Source organism: Dysidea avara, chromosome 1 (genome assembly GCF_963678975.1).
Source record: "Dysidea avara chromosome 1, odDysAvar1.4, whole genome shotgun sequence".
In the NCBI taxonomy this organism is placed as follows: domain Eukaryota; kingdom Metazoa; phylum Porifera; class Demospongiae; order Dictyoceratida; family Dysideidae; genus Dysidea; species Dysidea avara.
In genome coordinates this window covers 39,059,930-39,078,526 of record NC_089272.1, presented here as the reverse complement: position 1 = coordinate 39,078,526, position 18,597 = coordinate 39,059,930, and the positions used below count along the sequence as shown (strand labels likewise).

General features: G+C 35.1%; 1 protein-coding gene across 1 annotated transcript; it reads right to left on the bottom strand.

Moving 5' to 3' along the window:
• Window positions 1-2,542: 2,542 nt before the first annotated feature.
• On the bottom strand, window positions 2,543-18,191 carry LOC136264034 (uncharacterized). Its single transcript, XM_066058719.1, has 7 exons — window positions 17,492-18,191; window positions 12,439-13,146; window positions 10,772-11,155; window positions 10,026-10,220; window positions 7,806-7,997; window positions 4,732-5,037; window positions 2,543-2,852 (listed from the first exon to the last, which is right to left on the bottom strand). Exons 1-7 carry the CDS (start codon window positions 18,174-18,176, stop codon window positions 2,698-2,700), a joined length of 2,625 nt encoding a protein of 874 aa, XP_065914791.1. The 5' UTR covers window positions 18,177-18,191; the 3' UTR covers window positions 2,543-2,697.
• Between the last annotated feature and the right edge of the window lie 406 nt (window positions 18,192-18,597).

The window sequence follows — 18,597 nt, the reverse complement described above, 5'->3', positions numbered from 1 at the left end:
CAGGCAGGCAGGCAGGCAGGCAGGCAGGCAGGCAGGCAGGCAGGCAGGCAGGCAGGCAGGCAGGCAGGCAGGCAGGCAGGCAGGCAGGCAGGCAGGCAGGCAGGCAGGCAGGCAGGCAGGCAGGCAGGCAGGCAGGCAGGCAGGCAGGCAGGCAGGCAGGCAGGCATGCAGGCAGTCAGTCAGTAAGTCAGTCAGTCAGTTAGTAAGTCAACAAGTCAGTCATTCAATCTGAATGCCAGTTGGTCAGTCGGTTAGTCAGTTGATTGTTCAGTGAATTAGTTTTTTTTCAATAGTGGAATAAAATTATTGTTGTGTTTAGAAAACTTGCATTCGATGAGGGCATATTGTATCATGCTAAAGACATGCTTGGGTTTAACTACACTATTGATGTCATCATTAATTTTGTTGAGAAGGGAAGGTGAAGCTAGTTTTTGATGGGAGGAAGGATTGTGCCTGTAAGATTTGTAGGTGATACTAATAAGAGGGAGGTATAAACCACCTTCATTGTATTTGTACCTGCTACTCCCAGAATGTGTCATGACTACATAAAACAAGAGTTCCTACTATTATTAACTCTTGGTAGAAGTAACTAGTGTCTAGGTCAAGGAGATGTTGGCTTGACTAAGACTGTACAGTTTAACAGATCTTCTTATGAACACATGATCTGTGTATATTCTTGTAACATCTACTAACTTCCTGACTGTATATAGTTGGAAGCCATAGCAAGTTTATTGTACCATTATTATAAGTAACCGAACATAATGTACACTTTTAAAAAAGTTTTTACACCAAAGTGTCTTCTATTGGTTTTATAGTGCAGTCAATGGAGGGTAATACCTGTCAGTGTGCCTCATATTGAGTATTACTATTCTTATTCACCATCAACCAAATACTAGTTGTTATGTAGTACTGTAGCTACTGGTTTTTTATCTTATGATGAACATCTATAGTAAACAGATAACAAAATTATACAAACACATTATGCTTGTATCTCACTGTTCTAAAGAAATTCAAAATGTCAAATAGTGAATAGTTGTTATGTAGATGTATTCACTAGTAAAAACCACAAATGCAACGGATGACATCAGTTTTGGGAAATGTTTAACTAATCAGAATGAAATTTTATTGATTCCAAGAAGGTAATGAATTTTATTTATAGAACAATATTAACCTTATTTATTTCTTATTAAGGCTTTACAGTACAAGTGTTGAAGGTAGTTTGGACACCTAATGCTATGTACATCCTGCTAAAAGAGCATCCTGAGCATCTTGACCAAATGACAGGAAGAACAGGTTTGAGCTGCCCAGGTTCAATCATGACTGTTTTTTCCTTTCCGCATATACTTAGCTAATATGAAATCTCTCCCCTTGTCAATTTAAAGTCTCATCAATGAGTGTTTACAAATTCTTGTTCAATGGCTTGAGACTTCTCATGAGCTACTTACCATATCACAAACACTACTGAGTGTAAAGTTGGATGAAGGAATTTTTCTTGTCTTTAAAGAGGCTTTAGTTATTAATATCTAATCCAAAACAGCCAAGCTGTAAAAAAGTGTGCGGCCCTCAAAAAGGCTATGGTGAAAAAAGATGTGAAATCCAAGGTGGCGGCCAAGAAATGGCTGTGATGGTAGGTTAATGGTAAAAATTAATGGTAAAAATTTTAATAATGACAATTCAGGTGAATTTTGTACCGCTTCACAAAATTCACCCGAATTGTCATTATTAAAATTTTTACCATTAACCTACTGTACCATCACAGCCATTTCTTGGCCGCCACCTTGGATTTCATATCTTTTTTCACTATAGCTTTTTTGAGGGCCGCACACTTTTTTACAGCTTGGTTGTTTTTGATTAGTTAAATATTATGTTGATAACTAGTGAGCTACAACTACCAAGAAAACTTTTTTACTGAGTGTGTTCTACATTCATACATACATACATACGTACTATGAAAATGAGCAAAATCAAACCTTCGAATTATGCAAAAAATTGTGCTAAAGCAAAGGCTTAGTTACGTAATATGTTATTGCTCCATTTGATGAATTCAATATTTCGAGTTTTTGAGTGAAAAATGTATGAGTGATCTGAACCACATGATTTGGTCCTCTTGCTCACAACTGCAGCCAGCAGCAGCTTGTTATCATTTATCACAATCACAGCAGAGCCATAATTTCCATTACAGGCTACAGATGTGTAAGCTGCAGTGCATATCATCCTTTTACCATTAACATTAGATCCTTCAAGTGTACATTTGGTTTTATCTGCGATAGTAACATTTCCAGTTGAATGGATAATTGCATCATCTGGAACTCTTTCTCCAATTTTACCCCATCCAAAAATGATTGCTTGTTGTCCAGCTTCAACCACTTCTTTCTTATGCCTATTCTTTGCAAGACAAAGTGGAGGGAATTGTTTAACTGTTTCTAGAGGAATAGGTGACTGGAGTTTTACTAGAGCAAAGTCTGCAGACAACTGGTCAGGTTCAAAACCTGGATAACAGAAAACTTCTAATGCAGCAAGTTGTACTTCTTGATGTTCACTATAGAAACATGTCTTCTGCTTTCCATACCTTATAGAAACGTTTGTCTTATCAACACCATTACAGACACATGCAGCAGACGTAAGTATCCATTGGTCATTGATGGCAGTTCCAGCACATATAAATTCATTGGTGCTGTTATTGCAGAGTGCTACTTGTCATGTCGAGTTCATTTCGCCTCCATTAAATTCAGCACATTTCACACAAGAATAATTATTAGCAGCTAAGAAGTAACCATCTTCACACTGACAAGTGTAGCTGTTGTCACCAGGAATACAGGTATGTTCACATGTACCGTCCATGCATGAGTTGTCTGAAGAGAGGGAATCATAAACAAGAGAAGTATTAAGTTAAATGTACATCTTGCGACCATACACACAACAATAGTGAAAATATACAGTATTAGGTGGTGATCAATAATAATAGGAAACACAAATTGTGCAATATCCTCTGAAGATTTTTACAGGTTATAAATGTTTTGTCACAACAACTTATGGCATTGGTCAATTATATAGCCATTTACAAAAGTTATGTTCTCTGATATAAAATGCTTTGTCCTCAAAATGACCCAACGCAATCCTATAGCTTCAAAATCAGTTGAAAATTTTAACTCTTGAATTACCATAGCGTCTCATTGCTAAATACATGTATAATAAAAAAATATAGTTAAGCACATATTTGTTATATATTTTGCATATAGTCATCTCTTGTACTTAATTATGGTTGATAAGTGCATGTGGACAAACATGAAGTTCCAACACAAGGTGTAGTTATACAAGAGGAGAACTGCTAGAGGTTTGTCAACTATGCTAAGCTCAAATTTTCACATGGTACATGGTATAGAAATCATGCTCCACACAAACTAAGGATTTGCACAGGAACTGCACTCCAAAATTACATTGGTAGACATGCAAATCACACTGCTCAAGAGAGTTAATCTATGAACACTCACAATGTGTTTTTCCTATTAAGCTCATGCACTTGACAAATACATTTCAATAAAAAAATTGGAAAGTTCTTTTAAGTGTATGCACCTAACAACCAGACTCTACAGTATTATTGTGGACTTATATTAATCCTTTGCCCTCTGCATGTCAGCTTTTTATTATATAGAATCGCTACTTCAAGAGACTGAGCATAATAATACCTTTTAACACATGCAGTGATTCACAATGCTTACTGTATACTAAATCAAATTAATTTTTTGTCAAATTCAATCTCAGAGAGCTAATTGGGAATGCCCCAGACCTCCTTGTTAGCATAGAGCTGTCACTGATATAATGATAATAATAATTATGCAATAAAGCTTTGTCAAGATTTCTTCAGACACTTGAACTATATACAACTATGCCTTTTAGTGTCCCCAGGATGATACAGTGCTTCTAACAACTTCTATGTATCTTAGGTTAACTGTGTTGCTAGTTTTGACACAAATTTACCAACAATGGGTGATAATTGGAGTGACTGCTAAACTTTTTCAAATTACTGTATTTTTACAGAGAGTATATATATTGCAATGCATTGTCAAGTTGTGAATCGATTAAATGTTGTGAAACAAGTGTATATACAGTATTAAAAAGTAACAGCCTGAAAGCCCCAGTGGCCACCATCTATTAGAAATATTTGCCTCATGAATGCCACTAGCTATAAATATGTGCATCAATGCACTGGTTGTTCTAAAGTTTGGTTTCCCCATCCTTTTCTCTTTCTAAACTATAGCAGCCTGAGACTACCCGTAGTGATCATCTAAAGGTTTGCCATGGCTGTGGATGGGTCTGGTCCAAACAGAACATGATTAATTCAGTTGTATTATTTCATACTCTCCTTATTAGGTCACCTCTTCCATTGGAGTCACACATGTTTGTAACTTATTAATCAGGTTTTAGAATTATGAATTAGGTATGTTATGTATAAAACATTGACATAATATGAATTAGGTATGTTATGTATAAAACATTGACATACAGCTGTGAGAAATACATAGTTACATATATTAGAAAAACTTGAATTTTCAGTTGGCATCACAAAACAAAAGGCACCCAAATAAGCTCCTGATCTGGACCTGAAACCGATGACATATTATAGACTTAAGCATCCTGGAAATTAAATTTTATACCACTATGTGGCTTCAGACATAGATTTAGAATTAAATTCCTACTCTGGCAAATTCACCAACAGGCTTTTGTACGTACCTGGTCCAGTCACTTGTAACTCAACTGATTCACTAGTATACTCCACATCATCAATAATAACAGAACAGTTTAATTCTCCACTATCTGTTACTTCCAATTCAGTGATATTAATTGATTGTTCAGTTTCCATATCAACAAAACATCCAGTGGAACAACTCCAACTAAACTCACTATCAGATGGTGGAGTAGGAGTTACCATACATGTCACTCTAAGATCAGATCCGACAGGTAGTACAAAAATATTATTATTCCCATCAAAAATTGGATCAGTGACAATAGTAACATTATAATACTTTCTTATGGTTCCTAAAAAAAAGAGTAAAAAGAAATTATAATATAAAATAGTGAGGCAGAGTGTCTAACTATAGGACACTTTCTGGCAAAATCACTGTGTAACTTAGAGGGAATCCATATCTGGTAGAACAAAGGCTTTTATTTAGCACCTATCAACAGCACTCTACACCTATGTTATCAACAGTTCTCTATATAATCAAAAGTGTCAATATGTTCAAAGATCACTATCTATTCAATATTACGCAGTGTCAGTGAGATGTATTGGCAGATAGATACTCTCCCCCACTATTTGAAATCTTGAGAATACTAAGCATTGAAATAAAATTAAAAATTAAAATTAAAAAGTGTATGCCACATCCTTGGGACCAAAATTTGACTGCATATGTGTCATTTCAAAGTCTAGGCTACCCACTCAGTCCATGTAAGTGAGATAATGGACATTAAGCAATTGGTACATGTATAGTAAGTAGGCATGTAGTACAGTATTTGATACCCAAGTGAACCCAAGGGAAACAGATGGGACCACAGCAAACATAATCAAGTTTTTAAAGAAGCTTTAAACAGTTACTCTGAGCTACTAATGAGAGACCTTGAACATTTAATCTAACATAATCTAACATAATAGTAAAGCAGTGATTGTTGCACAAAGTCTGGGAAACAGCCAATGGGATTACAGACATGCACCAATAATAATGGACTAACTTACTATCAAAATGTTTTTTGGTTACAGAGAATTCATAATGTACACCCAACAATTTAGCACCCTGTTCATTTGTCCAGAGTGTTTGAACTTTCTCCAACATAACCCTGGTCTTTACACAGTTGTACTGTTATAGACACATCTGGCATGGTTACATGCTACCAAAAAGCCAGTTTTGCATGGCCTGCATTAATGCAGTGGTGGATCCACAGGGAGTATGTGCTCCCCAAAAAAGAGAAGATTGAGATACTCCAATAGAACAGTCAGTAAAATACTCTAATAGAACAGTCACCGTGTGTAATGGTAATACTAAGAAATTTCCACTGAGTATAAAAACTTGTATCTGCAACACAAACCCATGGGCACACAATGTTGTTTGCAATTCATTTGGTCCTTTGTAGCTATGTCAATCTCATAATGACAATTTTAGCTGAACTTGTGACATTCATTGATCAGCTTTTTATCAAAGTAGACTACTTAGAAAGTATGATTTATTACTATGATTTAGATATTTGTATACAAAACTACTCTATATCAAATATATTCAGTCCTAAAACATATGTAAAATATTATACCTATAGGTTCTGGGGAGCTGTGCTCCCAGAGGCCCAGACCCCCTGCTTTATGTTGCTACAGTACCTACTACCCTGGTCATGGTGCACTCCCCCTTGTCAAACACTGGATATCCACCCCTGTAAAATAATGTTGCAACTTCTGGTCTGTATAAGTACTCTTTCTCCAATGGATCAAAATCTGCACCATTTCCCAACAAAAGAGTTCTTTCTCACTGTAATTAATCCATGGACACTGATATGAATGCTCTATTATTAGAATATAACCATTTAACATTTCTATTATAGAATTCCTGCCTGCATTGTACTCTGAAGGGAAGATTGTGAAGTATAGGTATCTGGTGTGGATTAGCAGCTTCTGCACAATTATGGATATTATTTTGTTGAAAGACTTTGGATATTTGAATTAAACTGGTACCTGCTTCAAAAGTCTGCTATATTGGAAACTATGTATTCTTAGACAGCTTTTGAAATGTAGCACATATCTAAGTTAGGTGACATGATCCAGTATGTATGTAACTACAAAAAATGTTGAAAGGTAAAACTTAACCTTTATAGCTGGATAATTCTAGTCTAGGAGTACTTAATATAATCAAATACTACATTACTAAATCTCAGTATAGCAAGAAAGGTTCTATAGAGCTTATAGAGTAATGGTCCATCTGGACTTAAATGTGACCTGGCCTGCAAAAATAGGGCATGTGGGCACAACATAAAAATTGCCTAATTTTTCAAGCTTTCATGGCTCATAACTTTTGATACCATTAAGGTATGGCCATGACATTTTCAGCAAGTGTTATGGCTTTATAATGCAAGTAATAGAATGCAGACCAGTACCGAGACATGATTATTCGTTGTGTAACAGGATATAGTTTGTGCCCACATGCCTTATTTTCGCAGGCTAGGGACCCGCCGATTATGCTCATTATTTTACCTATTATGCTATGCTGCACTGCTCAAATTTTTGCCTATTATGCTTAGATTAATGCTCAATATTTACCTATTATGCTCAAATTATGCTCGATATTTATACCTCAGTTCCCATACTTTGCACTTTATGGGAAAACAGTAAGTTGCTGAAGCACAGACTCTAAATCCTTGCTTGTCAAAATGCATGTCGCAGAAAAGAGCGATATACTCTAATAGAACAGTCAGCTACCTGATGTTTCTCTGACTGTTCTATTAGAGTATATCGATCTTTTTCTGTGATACGTAGTTTGATAAGCAAGAATTTATGGTAATGCACAAATGTTCTGCCTATTATGCTAGCATTATGCTCAATGCTTTCAGGCACCTATTATGCTCATTATTATGCCAGCATAATCGGCGGGTCCCTATCGCAGGCCCAGTCACATAATTATGTTTGTTAATTTGTGTAATAAATTGTGTGTTGCTTTTGTGAGAGTTATTTTTGCTGTGTGTACTGTGTACTAGTACTTCACTCATTACCAACAACTGATTAAGTCAATCTATCATATCATTACAAGTCAATGGTTTACCAATATTACCTTCCTTGACACACACATTGACATTTCCACTCCAGTTTCCATCATCTCCACATGTTCTGGTGGCACTACCAAGGAGCTCATAGCCAACATAGCATTGGAAGCTACAATACTCTCCAGGATTAGCTTCTCCACCACCTCCCAATGCACAGTTGACCAAACCATGGGCAGGAGCATATATTAGTGGACATATAGCTACAGGTTAAAGTGCACACTCATGTATATACTCATTGTCACTACAAATACAGTAGATACTATGTATAGGGATCATAGTGATCCAGTGTATTGGTTGATAGGAATCCACACAGAAACAATTCTGAAACATCCATAACTACAATTTCATTGTTTTGACTAATAAACAAAGAAAATACATTTACAAAAGTAACTTATAACTGTATGCATGATATGTTTCTACATACGAGTGTAAGGAAAAATGAAAAATTTATATAGTACAGTGTAGAAAAAGAAAACGCTATGAAACAATGGAGGTCATCTACACCTGCAACTATATAATAATATTATATTAGTATAGATACCTCCCTTGTTTCATTGCTTTTTTGTTTCTATGATCCCAATATACGTATACTCGAATATTTAATTTCATCTTTGAATTCCTAAAATTTACCCTATGAACACGATCCATCGCATACCACAGCAAAAGAAATGATTAGTGCCAAACAAAATCATAAAAATTAATCAAGTGACTGAGCATGTGTCTTGACTACCAATTGCTGAAATGCAAAAGTGATCATTGTCAACTACCACCCATTAAAAAGCCAATCAACACATACATGGTAATGGAGGAAAGAAAGGAGACACAAAGGAGGACAAAGATACAGAATAAGTCCATGATGCATGCATTGTAGTTTGATTGGTTGGCAAAAAAAGGCACATCTTGGGAGTTGGGACAAAGCAAATATAGAAATCAAGCCCACAGACTTATCCATATTTTTGTGTGAAGGCATCAGTTAGTCAGCCAGGCAGTCACTGACAGTTATAAATTCAGTTAAATTAATAAACAAAATTCCATATAGGAAGGGTTAAGGGGTATTACTCTGAAAACATCAATGACTGCAAAATTCATGGGCTTAGTACACATAATTATGCATTACTGCTGTTATGAAGGAAAAGTAAGACTGGTTTATGGGTGATATTTTTGAGCAAAATGAAGCCCAAACCTTCAATCCAATATGTATGCAGTACTTTTGTACTGTATGGTCTATAGAGAAAACTATAGTTGGGAATAAGGCAATAAGCATGAAGTAACAAAAAGCTGTTTACATTCATCTCTATGTATACAGTCCAATCAAAATATTTGTTTATGTCACAAACAGCTATAGACTATTAATTTTACACTAATACTGTAAGCTCTACTGTTTTATATATTTCTATTGCACTACTATGTAGGTCTGTAATCTGTACTTATACTATAAGACTTGTAAATGTAATGGTAATTAAATGTAATGGTAATTATTTTTGCCCTGAGACCATGCTGGAACAGTTCATATGGACTTAACAAAGCAGTAGCAGTTGGCTTGATGCTTTCTGGACAACCATAATTTCTTTGTGAGTGGACACAGCCTGCAGCTGAAGCAATCTTCATGAAATTTCCTGGCAACTTAACTTATTTTTTCATACCTATTGTCCTTATTCGTATATACTTAGTTTAACCATTACACTCACCATTCATTTAAAATGCATGCCAAAATTTCCAAAGGTTGGGAAATAAGTAATTGAGCACTATAAACACAATTATTTGAAGCCTGCCATTGTATTATAATGGTGAGAATTTTATAGCAACACATGTCACTAATATGCAAAGATCATGCCAAACAATATAGCAAGCCAGAATTATCAGGTCCAACTGTCACCACAACACGAACAATCATGCTTAGCACAAGTCAGCAGTAACTCAGCAGATAGTAAATAATAATAGTGACAATTTTTACTCTTAGGATATTCTAGAACATTCCTTAAAAAACAATGTATGGTATAAATAGCTGAGCTGTTGTAGTGTTGAGTTAGTGTACAAGTAAGAAATAAGAAGTGCAGTTCTATGAAATAAATGCTGGCGAGAGCAGATAACTAAAGAAGAAAGAAGTGAACTCTGTCGAGATCGTGACAACACTACCACTGGTAACAATAATGTATGAGCATGTTGTGTAATGCATTGAGTCAATATTAAAACAGATTCCATTAACTACATGCATATTTTTAACCCACTTCTCTTGACACAAGTAGTTTCTCTACCATCCCAGATTCCATCTTTTGTGCACATTCTAGTTAAGCTTCCAATTTGGTCATAGTCATACTTGCATCCGATATCACAAGTGTCTCCAGGATTAGGTATACCATCATTTCCCAAATAACATCTATTTGTTCCATGAAGTGGTGGCACAAGATTAGAGCAAACCAGGGCTATAGTGAGCAAAAAATTGTAGAGAGGTACAGTGTACAGTGTAAATACACAATAAACATACAGGTGCATTATATATTTGAGCTATGTATGAATGCTTTGAAGCACTGCAATATTTTGTGTACCACTACACTGTTTTCAATTGTAATGAATTTTAAAATACTACTGTAATTTGTTTCTTTCATTGTAAAATAATTTTCGTATGCAAAATTTGTGCAAAAATTTTTATACAAGATTGAACTACTCTTAGACTAATAGAGCAGCCATTTACGTAAATCATACGAAAATATTTTTACATGAAAATTTTTATTATGAACATTTTTTGTATGAAAATAAAGTGAATTACGGTATGGTGTGTGCTATAGTGTGTGTGTCACTCAATATAACAAATCAAATTAAAGCATATCAAACTGTTAAACTGGTTGGGAATCAAAGCCATAAGCAAACCATGTTCCCATAATATCAAGATATTGCCTGGGAAATAGTTAAACTCCAAGTGGAACCTTTGAATGCCAACATATATTCAGGTGTATGCAAGGATTCTTAGACTAACCTTCTTGGCATAGTTGTCCACTATAGCTACTTGGACAACTGCAACTTGTCACGTTTCCACCTACATTAACACAGGTACCACCATTTTCACAAGGGCATGTGTTTATTTCAGGAACTGAAGTTGGTACAATGGGTGTAGGAGCAGGATTATTCAGTAAAGATTTCCTGCTAGAAAATGGATATCCTTTGTCATCATAACCTTTAATCCGGTACTGATACGGAACTTCAGGGACAGTAACATACCCAGCGAACACTCCAATGCAGACTGTTAATGTTGTTTCATTTAATAGGGTACCATTTGTTGATATTAGTTGTAGAATCACTGGACTTGTAGTGTTGATTTTATGGATTTGAGTAGATGACACTATAACTCTAATGTACTCTCCTGAAAGTGAAACAAAAAGAATTATAAAAATACTGTAATATAAAACTGTACAAGTACAGATGTGTTGAGATATCCAAGTTTGATAACCCATAACTTCCAAGTCTTTTATGAATCTTTTTAAAACTTACTAAGTTATTGTGCTATGCAACAGCATCTAACTGAGAAAGTTTCTAGTTACAACAGTAACTATATTCACATGATTAGTTATTAAATCATACCGATTGTAAAGGCTGCGTAAGACTTGATTTATCAGACTGGGTCACAATTTTTCAAAATGTGCATGTATGGACTTGGTTTTCTGCAATATAGCTATTTATCATAGAACCACCCTAATAATGAGTAACCTGTGTACAAAGTCCAAAATTCAAACTGTGGAACTCATCACCATTGTCTGTTTGCAAAAATTATATCCCTAAAGCTTTGTACTGCATGTAAGTACAATAAATTGTGCACTTTTGTAAATGTACTGTAAATGTGTGTTGTATTTATATACAGTAAAACTCATGGACATTAACACATGTACCGTAAATCACTAGCTAAGAAGACAAATTAAGGAGAATATCAGATGAGAAAGGTGTTAACAGTGGCGCATCTGGTATGTGTAGCAAAATAATGCCTCTCCTCTTCATTTTGAACTGAGTTACAGCTCTATACACGATATGTATGCATGACAACATGTACAGAGAAAAAGTACATTATGTAGCTATTAGTTATGCTAGTATCTGAGGAAGAATTACCGTAGAAAGGGCAAGGGGTCCAACCCAACCCTCCCCACAGCTCCCTCCACATTAACCAGGCACTTACAAAAGAGTTTAATAAGCAAATGATTCAGCAGTCATTCACACCAATAGTACAGTCATTGTAATGTCATGTCTTTAAAATAATTTCAACTATTTGCTATATAGTTATTGAAAATAAACATCAACACTAGATTGCTCAGGTGCAATATTGACAATCAAGTATATATTTCACTGTAAAACTGAGTGTACATTAACACTGTAGCTAGAGAACTTTTTCCCCCAACCACCTGCACATGTTGACCTGGGTGTGCCTCTTATATACCTTGCCAGCTCCTTGAGCCCATACAGTAGATTACTTTTAAATGACAATATAATGACAATAGCCTTATAGAACACAATCAAGGTTGATTTTAGATGTTCTTAATGCCCCACATTCCGTTAAATTCCATAGACAATAATAACTGAATTGACAAATTACAATAATAATAGCTTACAATAAGTTGACAACGTATTGTGTGTACTTGCATCATCACAAAATCTTACCTGAAACTTGTCTGGTACTTTTATTTCCATAGTGTTCAACTAAAACATCAAGAGTTGACTTCAAAACCATGTTGTATTCAAATTCTCCATTTGAACTAATTATATACTGCCCTGGGGATGGTTTGTTATGGTTGTAGGAGGCTAGTGAATCTGACATGCTTACTGGAACTGTACTGCCTTCTGGTATTATGACGGCAATTCCTGTGCTAAATTTTGTGAACAGAATGTCAATTGATTCAGTGAACACTGACACATAAAATGTAACAGATTTGGCAGAAGAGCGCTTTCTTTTGTCCGAATCATCAGATAATTTCGAACGTAACAGTTTGGAAAATCTTGCCAGCAGACCCAAATCAGTGATGCTCTCTACTACTATACCATCAGTGCTATCAGCTATGTCTCGGTAGTGCTGTAGAGATGTTTCAGCAGTATCACAGCTACTAGAGCTTATGAAAAAATGTATAGAATTTTCTTTCTTTTCTGCAATACCTATAATCACAGACTTCAAGCTATCATCTTTAGCAGGAGCATCAGTTAGCACTATGATGTTAGAATAAGGATACACTACTGTGAGTGTCTCGACTATGGCTTGCATTCCATACTCAGGACAATCATCACCACCATGAGCATATAATGCATTAACATCATTTTTCAATCTGTTAAGATCATCAGTATTTCTTGCATTGTATATAAATGGGCCTTTGTTATCTGAAATGACATTAAAACATTGGGTCAGACATGTAAAGATATAGTCGCTATTTTTTAAGTACATGCTATGCATGATATTATGTATGTGTGTGCGTGTGCATTAGTGTGTGTATGTGCGTGCATGTGTGTGTGTACTAATTTTAGGGTTAGATATGACCACAACTGATTTGTGATGTTGATGATTGAACTATTTATCTTTATTACACAGCCCCTTGTAATGCAAATGTTGAGTTTTTCAGTGTGCATTTTGGGGTAGAGTTTGGTGATGTAATACAGATACTTAGCCATTACTTCATAGCATTGTTTATGTACTGTTGTTAATAAACATCGATAAGTGTCAAACAGTATAGTAGTACTATTTAGTAGGTATCATCCCCAAAATGTAGGGTGCCTACCAAAATGCTGTTGTTACAAACCATGATAGGATCATAATAACAAATAGCTTCATAACAAAAGAATCTTAGCCTAACTAATATTTCGTAGTGTTAAAAGAAAGAAAACTATTACAGAAACACTAAATCATTGAAATTTTTAAAATTAACCCAATTTTTGGTCTGCCTAATATACTTGCCTCATTGCCTCACTGACCAAATTCACAAGGCTAGAGGCTAAACAACACATTATTAATGTACACCACATTTATATCTGTGATGTCAGTTCTGACAACTCTGTGCCTTGCCTTTCTTTTATTTTTATGCCTCTTTACATTGTTTTTGGTTATTTTCATATATATATATATATATATGTTATCGTATGGTTATTCAGAGCTACAAGGGGGTGTATAATGTTATTTACTCAGTAAATAAAAGTTAACAGAATATTATAAGACACAGGGGTAGTGGGGGGACAATGGGTCACATGCACCATGCATCGTTTATTAGTACAGTACTCATGCGCATACCACACGTTGCGCTGGTGAAATTATTAGAAACAAGTATTGTATCCTTCATCATCCGGGAGAAATCAAGCTATCATGCCGAAAACATAAATACCCACCCACCCACCCATGCATACACCTGGTAACCCAGAACTAAACAAGGGCGCAGTGAAGCTGCTTGGCCAAGTAGATTGACCATGATGCTCGTTATATAATAGCCACGGTCATGAGATGACAAGTGTAATGCAGAAGTCGTGTACTAACTTGGTCAGGCACTTCACTTAGCCACATTCTGGGCTGCCCATTGTTTTCTAAATTATGCCAATCATGCACCCGGGTTTGGGTAAGTACAGCCAATATAATAAGATGTTAATGAGAAATAGTTTCCCAAAACATTAGCTTTAGCACTTGTTGTGTCTTTAGCCTTAGTAGGTCGTTGATACAGGTAGATAAGAGGACCAACTCTCCTCCTAGCTAGTATGTCTTGTTTGCTGCTAAGGCCACTTCAACTAAATTTCTTGTTTCTCGGACCTGACTGACCCATAAAATTTGTAAATGAAATGTTTTTGTTCCTTTTTAAAGATCACATGTTTGATCACATGATTTGTGGTGTCAATGTATTGTTAGCCATCCATATCTACTATGCAAGGGGCAAGCTTTGTTATTAAAAGAAGAGTTGTAAAAGCAGACTATGAATGTACATTTGGTCATTTAGATGTACTAACCATAAATAATAGTATGTTATCGAATGTCTCCCCCCACTGAAATCGTAAATTTTAAAATGCTATTTGGAGGCAATTTTGGGTAATACTGTAGCTGTGTGCAAGTGCTGGTTAGCTACTTGACAAATGTTCATGACTAACTCTGGACTAGTGTCAGGACACTGCCAAAAAGTACCGACATAATACAGTGTACTCTTAAATACTTATCATTTGAGTTTACTTTGAGAGGTAAACTGTAAGGAGTGTTTCCAAAATAGCTACAAAGAAAAACAAAGCAAAACTAATTATAACAGAAATTAGTTTAGAGGCGCTTACCACTGAACAAGTCGATTTGAAGCTGTGCTGAGTGAAAGACAGGTATTGTTGTTTCTATCAATTTTCGCATTACAATTAATAAACTCTATAAGTAGTATTACTTTTCACTACTTTTGGTTGCTTCATCAGGTTGAAAGTTTTTTTTATTTCTAACTAAAAAGTGGTGAGGCTCTAGTCTCACTGGTCGCACCTACTCTGATGCCCTTATGTGTCTGTATGTCTTAATATGTACTACATAGCTAGTTTTATCTTAGGGGCATGCAATTATAATAATGTAGTAATTTAATAGCAATCTGTTGAATTTTGAAGCATCAAATTATTTAAAAGGCTGGGGGTGCAGACCCCTGCTTCTGGTAACTCATCAATACTTCTGTTGGAAACCCCCTTCAAAAAATCTTGGCTATGCCTCTCAGATAGATGCTCATTGCAAATTAAAATAATGGGTGATTAAATCATTATGCAATTATAGGGCAGTTATATACACTTTTAAATAATTATATAAAATAACATGTCTGGTGCACATGGTCATCTCATAAAATACATACTATGTTACTTGTAATGACATTTTACTTGGGCTTACACTATGCAAAACCTTAACTGAATAAATACTGTGGATGTGGTTTGTTTACAAAGCTTAAGATTGTATTTGTTTGGAGTCATAAACTTTGTGTATTTACGTTAGTTAGATGATAGTCAAGTTTAAAACAAAGGCTCAGTCTAGTCACTAAGTCTCTATACATGAAAGAAGTCAGGTAAGTCCCTGACACCAACATATTTATCATTGAGATCAAAATATTATGATTTTTATAGGGTAATTTACTTATGCACCAGCACTTATAAGGCTTGCCGGCTATTCAATAATATTGAAGTTAGTGGCTCACATTAATTAACCAAAGCAGACACAACATGTCATTACTCCTAAACCATTTCACAGAGTTTGGAGCATGTAACAAACATTTTAAATAAATATGCATAACTTTATGTTGGTCCACTTCACTCCCCACGCTCCAGTTTATTTTATCAACAGATGAAGATGGAATGATATCCATCTCCACAGAGCATGCTGTGATTGAAATACAATTGTAATACATGATTGGGTAGAAGGTACCATAATTAGTTAAATAACAAGATGAAATTCTTGAATTTAATTGGCTGATTAGTAAACAAGTATCTAAATCCTTAGTGCATATAGATCCCTTTTACATTTCAATAGATTCCTATAGACCTATTTCTAGGGTGATACTGAACATGGCAATTACACAGCTGTAACATTGGCAATGTATTACATTATGCATGTGAAGTGGATACTTAATTGAACACCTATTTTACTGTTTAAAAGATGATGTAGACCGGCTCATAGTACAGTATGCTTTAGTACTAGAAAAGTGCCTCATGCTCTACCTCATAAATTAATATAGTTCAGTTTAATGATACCAATAATCTGAAGAAGAGTTAGAGGATGCCAAACTACTTTCATATTAGAAAGTTATTTTTATCCCATCTCCAACATCTTTCTGTACAGATTAAATTGATTTTTTTGCACTGAGCCTATATGACTTCACTGTTATGGTTCCCAAATGGCTTCTACTACACTATTAAATAATGATCAAACACTTTAACCAACAAGTTGTTGTATATAAACTCAAACACCAGCAACACCAGCCAAAATATATTTTAGTTAAGGTGGAATTTTTTTGCAGGTCATACACTGTAGCTAAATAAAATTTATTGTAATTTGACATTACTCTAAATTCACCATGGATGTTATGCTGGATTCGAACATTTTGCCTTGATAGGCATGTTACTATTGGAGAAGTACATGTAGCTCAAACTTTTGTGGAGAAACCCGTGTACCTGCCAAAAAGGTAAATGCAAAAACCAAACATACTCTAATATAGCAGTCACACTAAATCAGCAACCCTATAATAGGATGTTCATGAACAATATTAATAACATAATGTAAGCAGAAACATAGCTAAATACATTAACTTAAAATTAATAAGAATAATATATTGTAGCTATATACAACATATTGTTCTTTTCTTGAACAGAGAAGACAATATGGCAAGCCCCAAAGTTAACCCGTCGCTGGCTTTGGTGCATGAAAATACAAAAGGAAATGATATCCACATCAAACAGCCAAGCTGTGAAAAAGGATACAACTCCCCAATAAAGCCAGGGTGAAAAAATTGTGAAATTATAGATGGTGACCAAAAATAGCTGCAATGATGATAATGCTGATCATTTTTATTACAATCATTAAAAGTAATCAGCATTAACATCATTTCTTGGCTACCGCCCTTAATTTGCTTTTACAGATTTTTACGTGGCTTTTCTGGGGTGTGTTTTCACACTTTCATCTGGCTATCTTGCAGGCACAACTTTTTACAGCTAGCTATTGGCTGCTTTGGTATAGATGGGTAGTACGTACCTGTAATTGGATCATTAAAGGTACTCAAAATGTAAGTGATTGGTTCGTCATTCTCTGTTCTGATAAAACCATTGATAAGTGCTTTTACTGCTGCTATTTCTTCGCTCATACTTCCAGAATCATCTACAACAAATGCTAGTGAATAGTTAGTATCCTCTTCCTCTTCTTCACTATAGGAAAAGATGAGTACTTCTAGAACAACACTATCTAGTGAATCAAAGAATGTGTGCAATTCTGTATCTGCTGATCTTTTTGATGATTGTTTGCTATTAATGCAAAGTAGAATTCCATAGACTTTCCTTGCTTCACGAAGTTTCTTATCATCCAGATTTGATTCAAAGGCATTGATCAGGATTGTAATATCATCAACAATGATTGTGGATATGTCAAACATTTTACAGTACTGAAATGAAGCTATAGCTATTTCACCAACTGCTTTGGTGTACTGCAAATAATCACTCTCAGTAACAGGCCTCTCTAAATTAGTAGCAATGTCCTCGTACAATTCCCTATCAGTTTTGCTACCATCATCGCCTGGCATGACTACCTTTTTAATAGAGTCTTTAACATCTTCAAAAGTTGCATTTCTCTTCTCTAGGAAAGCCGTACTGGGACAGATTAAATCACTAGCTCCAAGAGATAGCAAACAGGTAACAGTGAACAACAATACAAACTTTCCAGCCATAATGATAGTGCATTGTATGTGTAGTAACTTTTGGATTGGAATTTAAAGCAAAAGAAGCCTTTGGAATTTATTATAAAATTTAAATGCATATCATTAATTTATAAAATTATTTAATATTAAACTGTGTAAAGACTAATAAAGTGCTTCAGAAATTATATATTTTATACTAATAAGGACACACATAAACACAGTAACTGTATGTATGGTACAGTATGTGTATAGCTACTAGTATGTGGAGTCATTGTAGTAATTTCTGTTAGTGCTCTGGAAGATTTTATTTTTTTAAATTTAACATTAACTTTAGTAGCTACTGTAAGGATCATGAAACTTTTGGTTTTCCACCATATGGGTATGATGATGCTTTGAAAGCATCCATTAAGTATTCATTAGTCTAACATGTCTTCAAAGTCAGCCATATCCT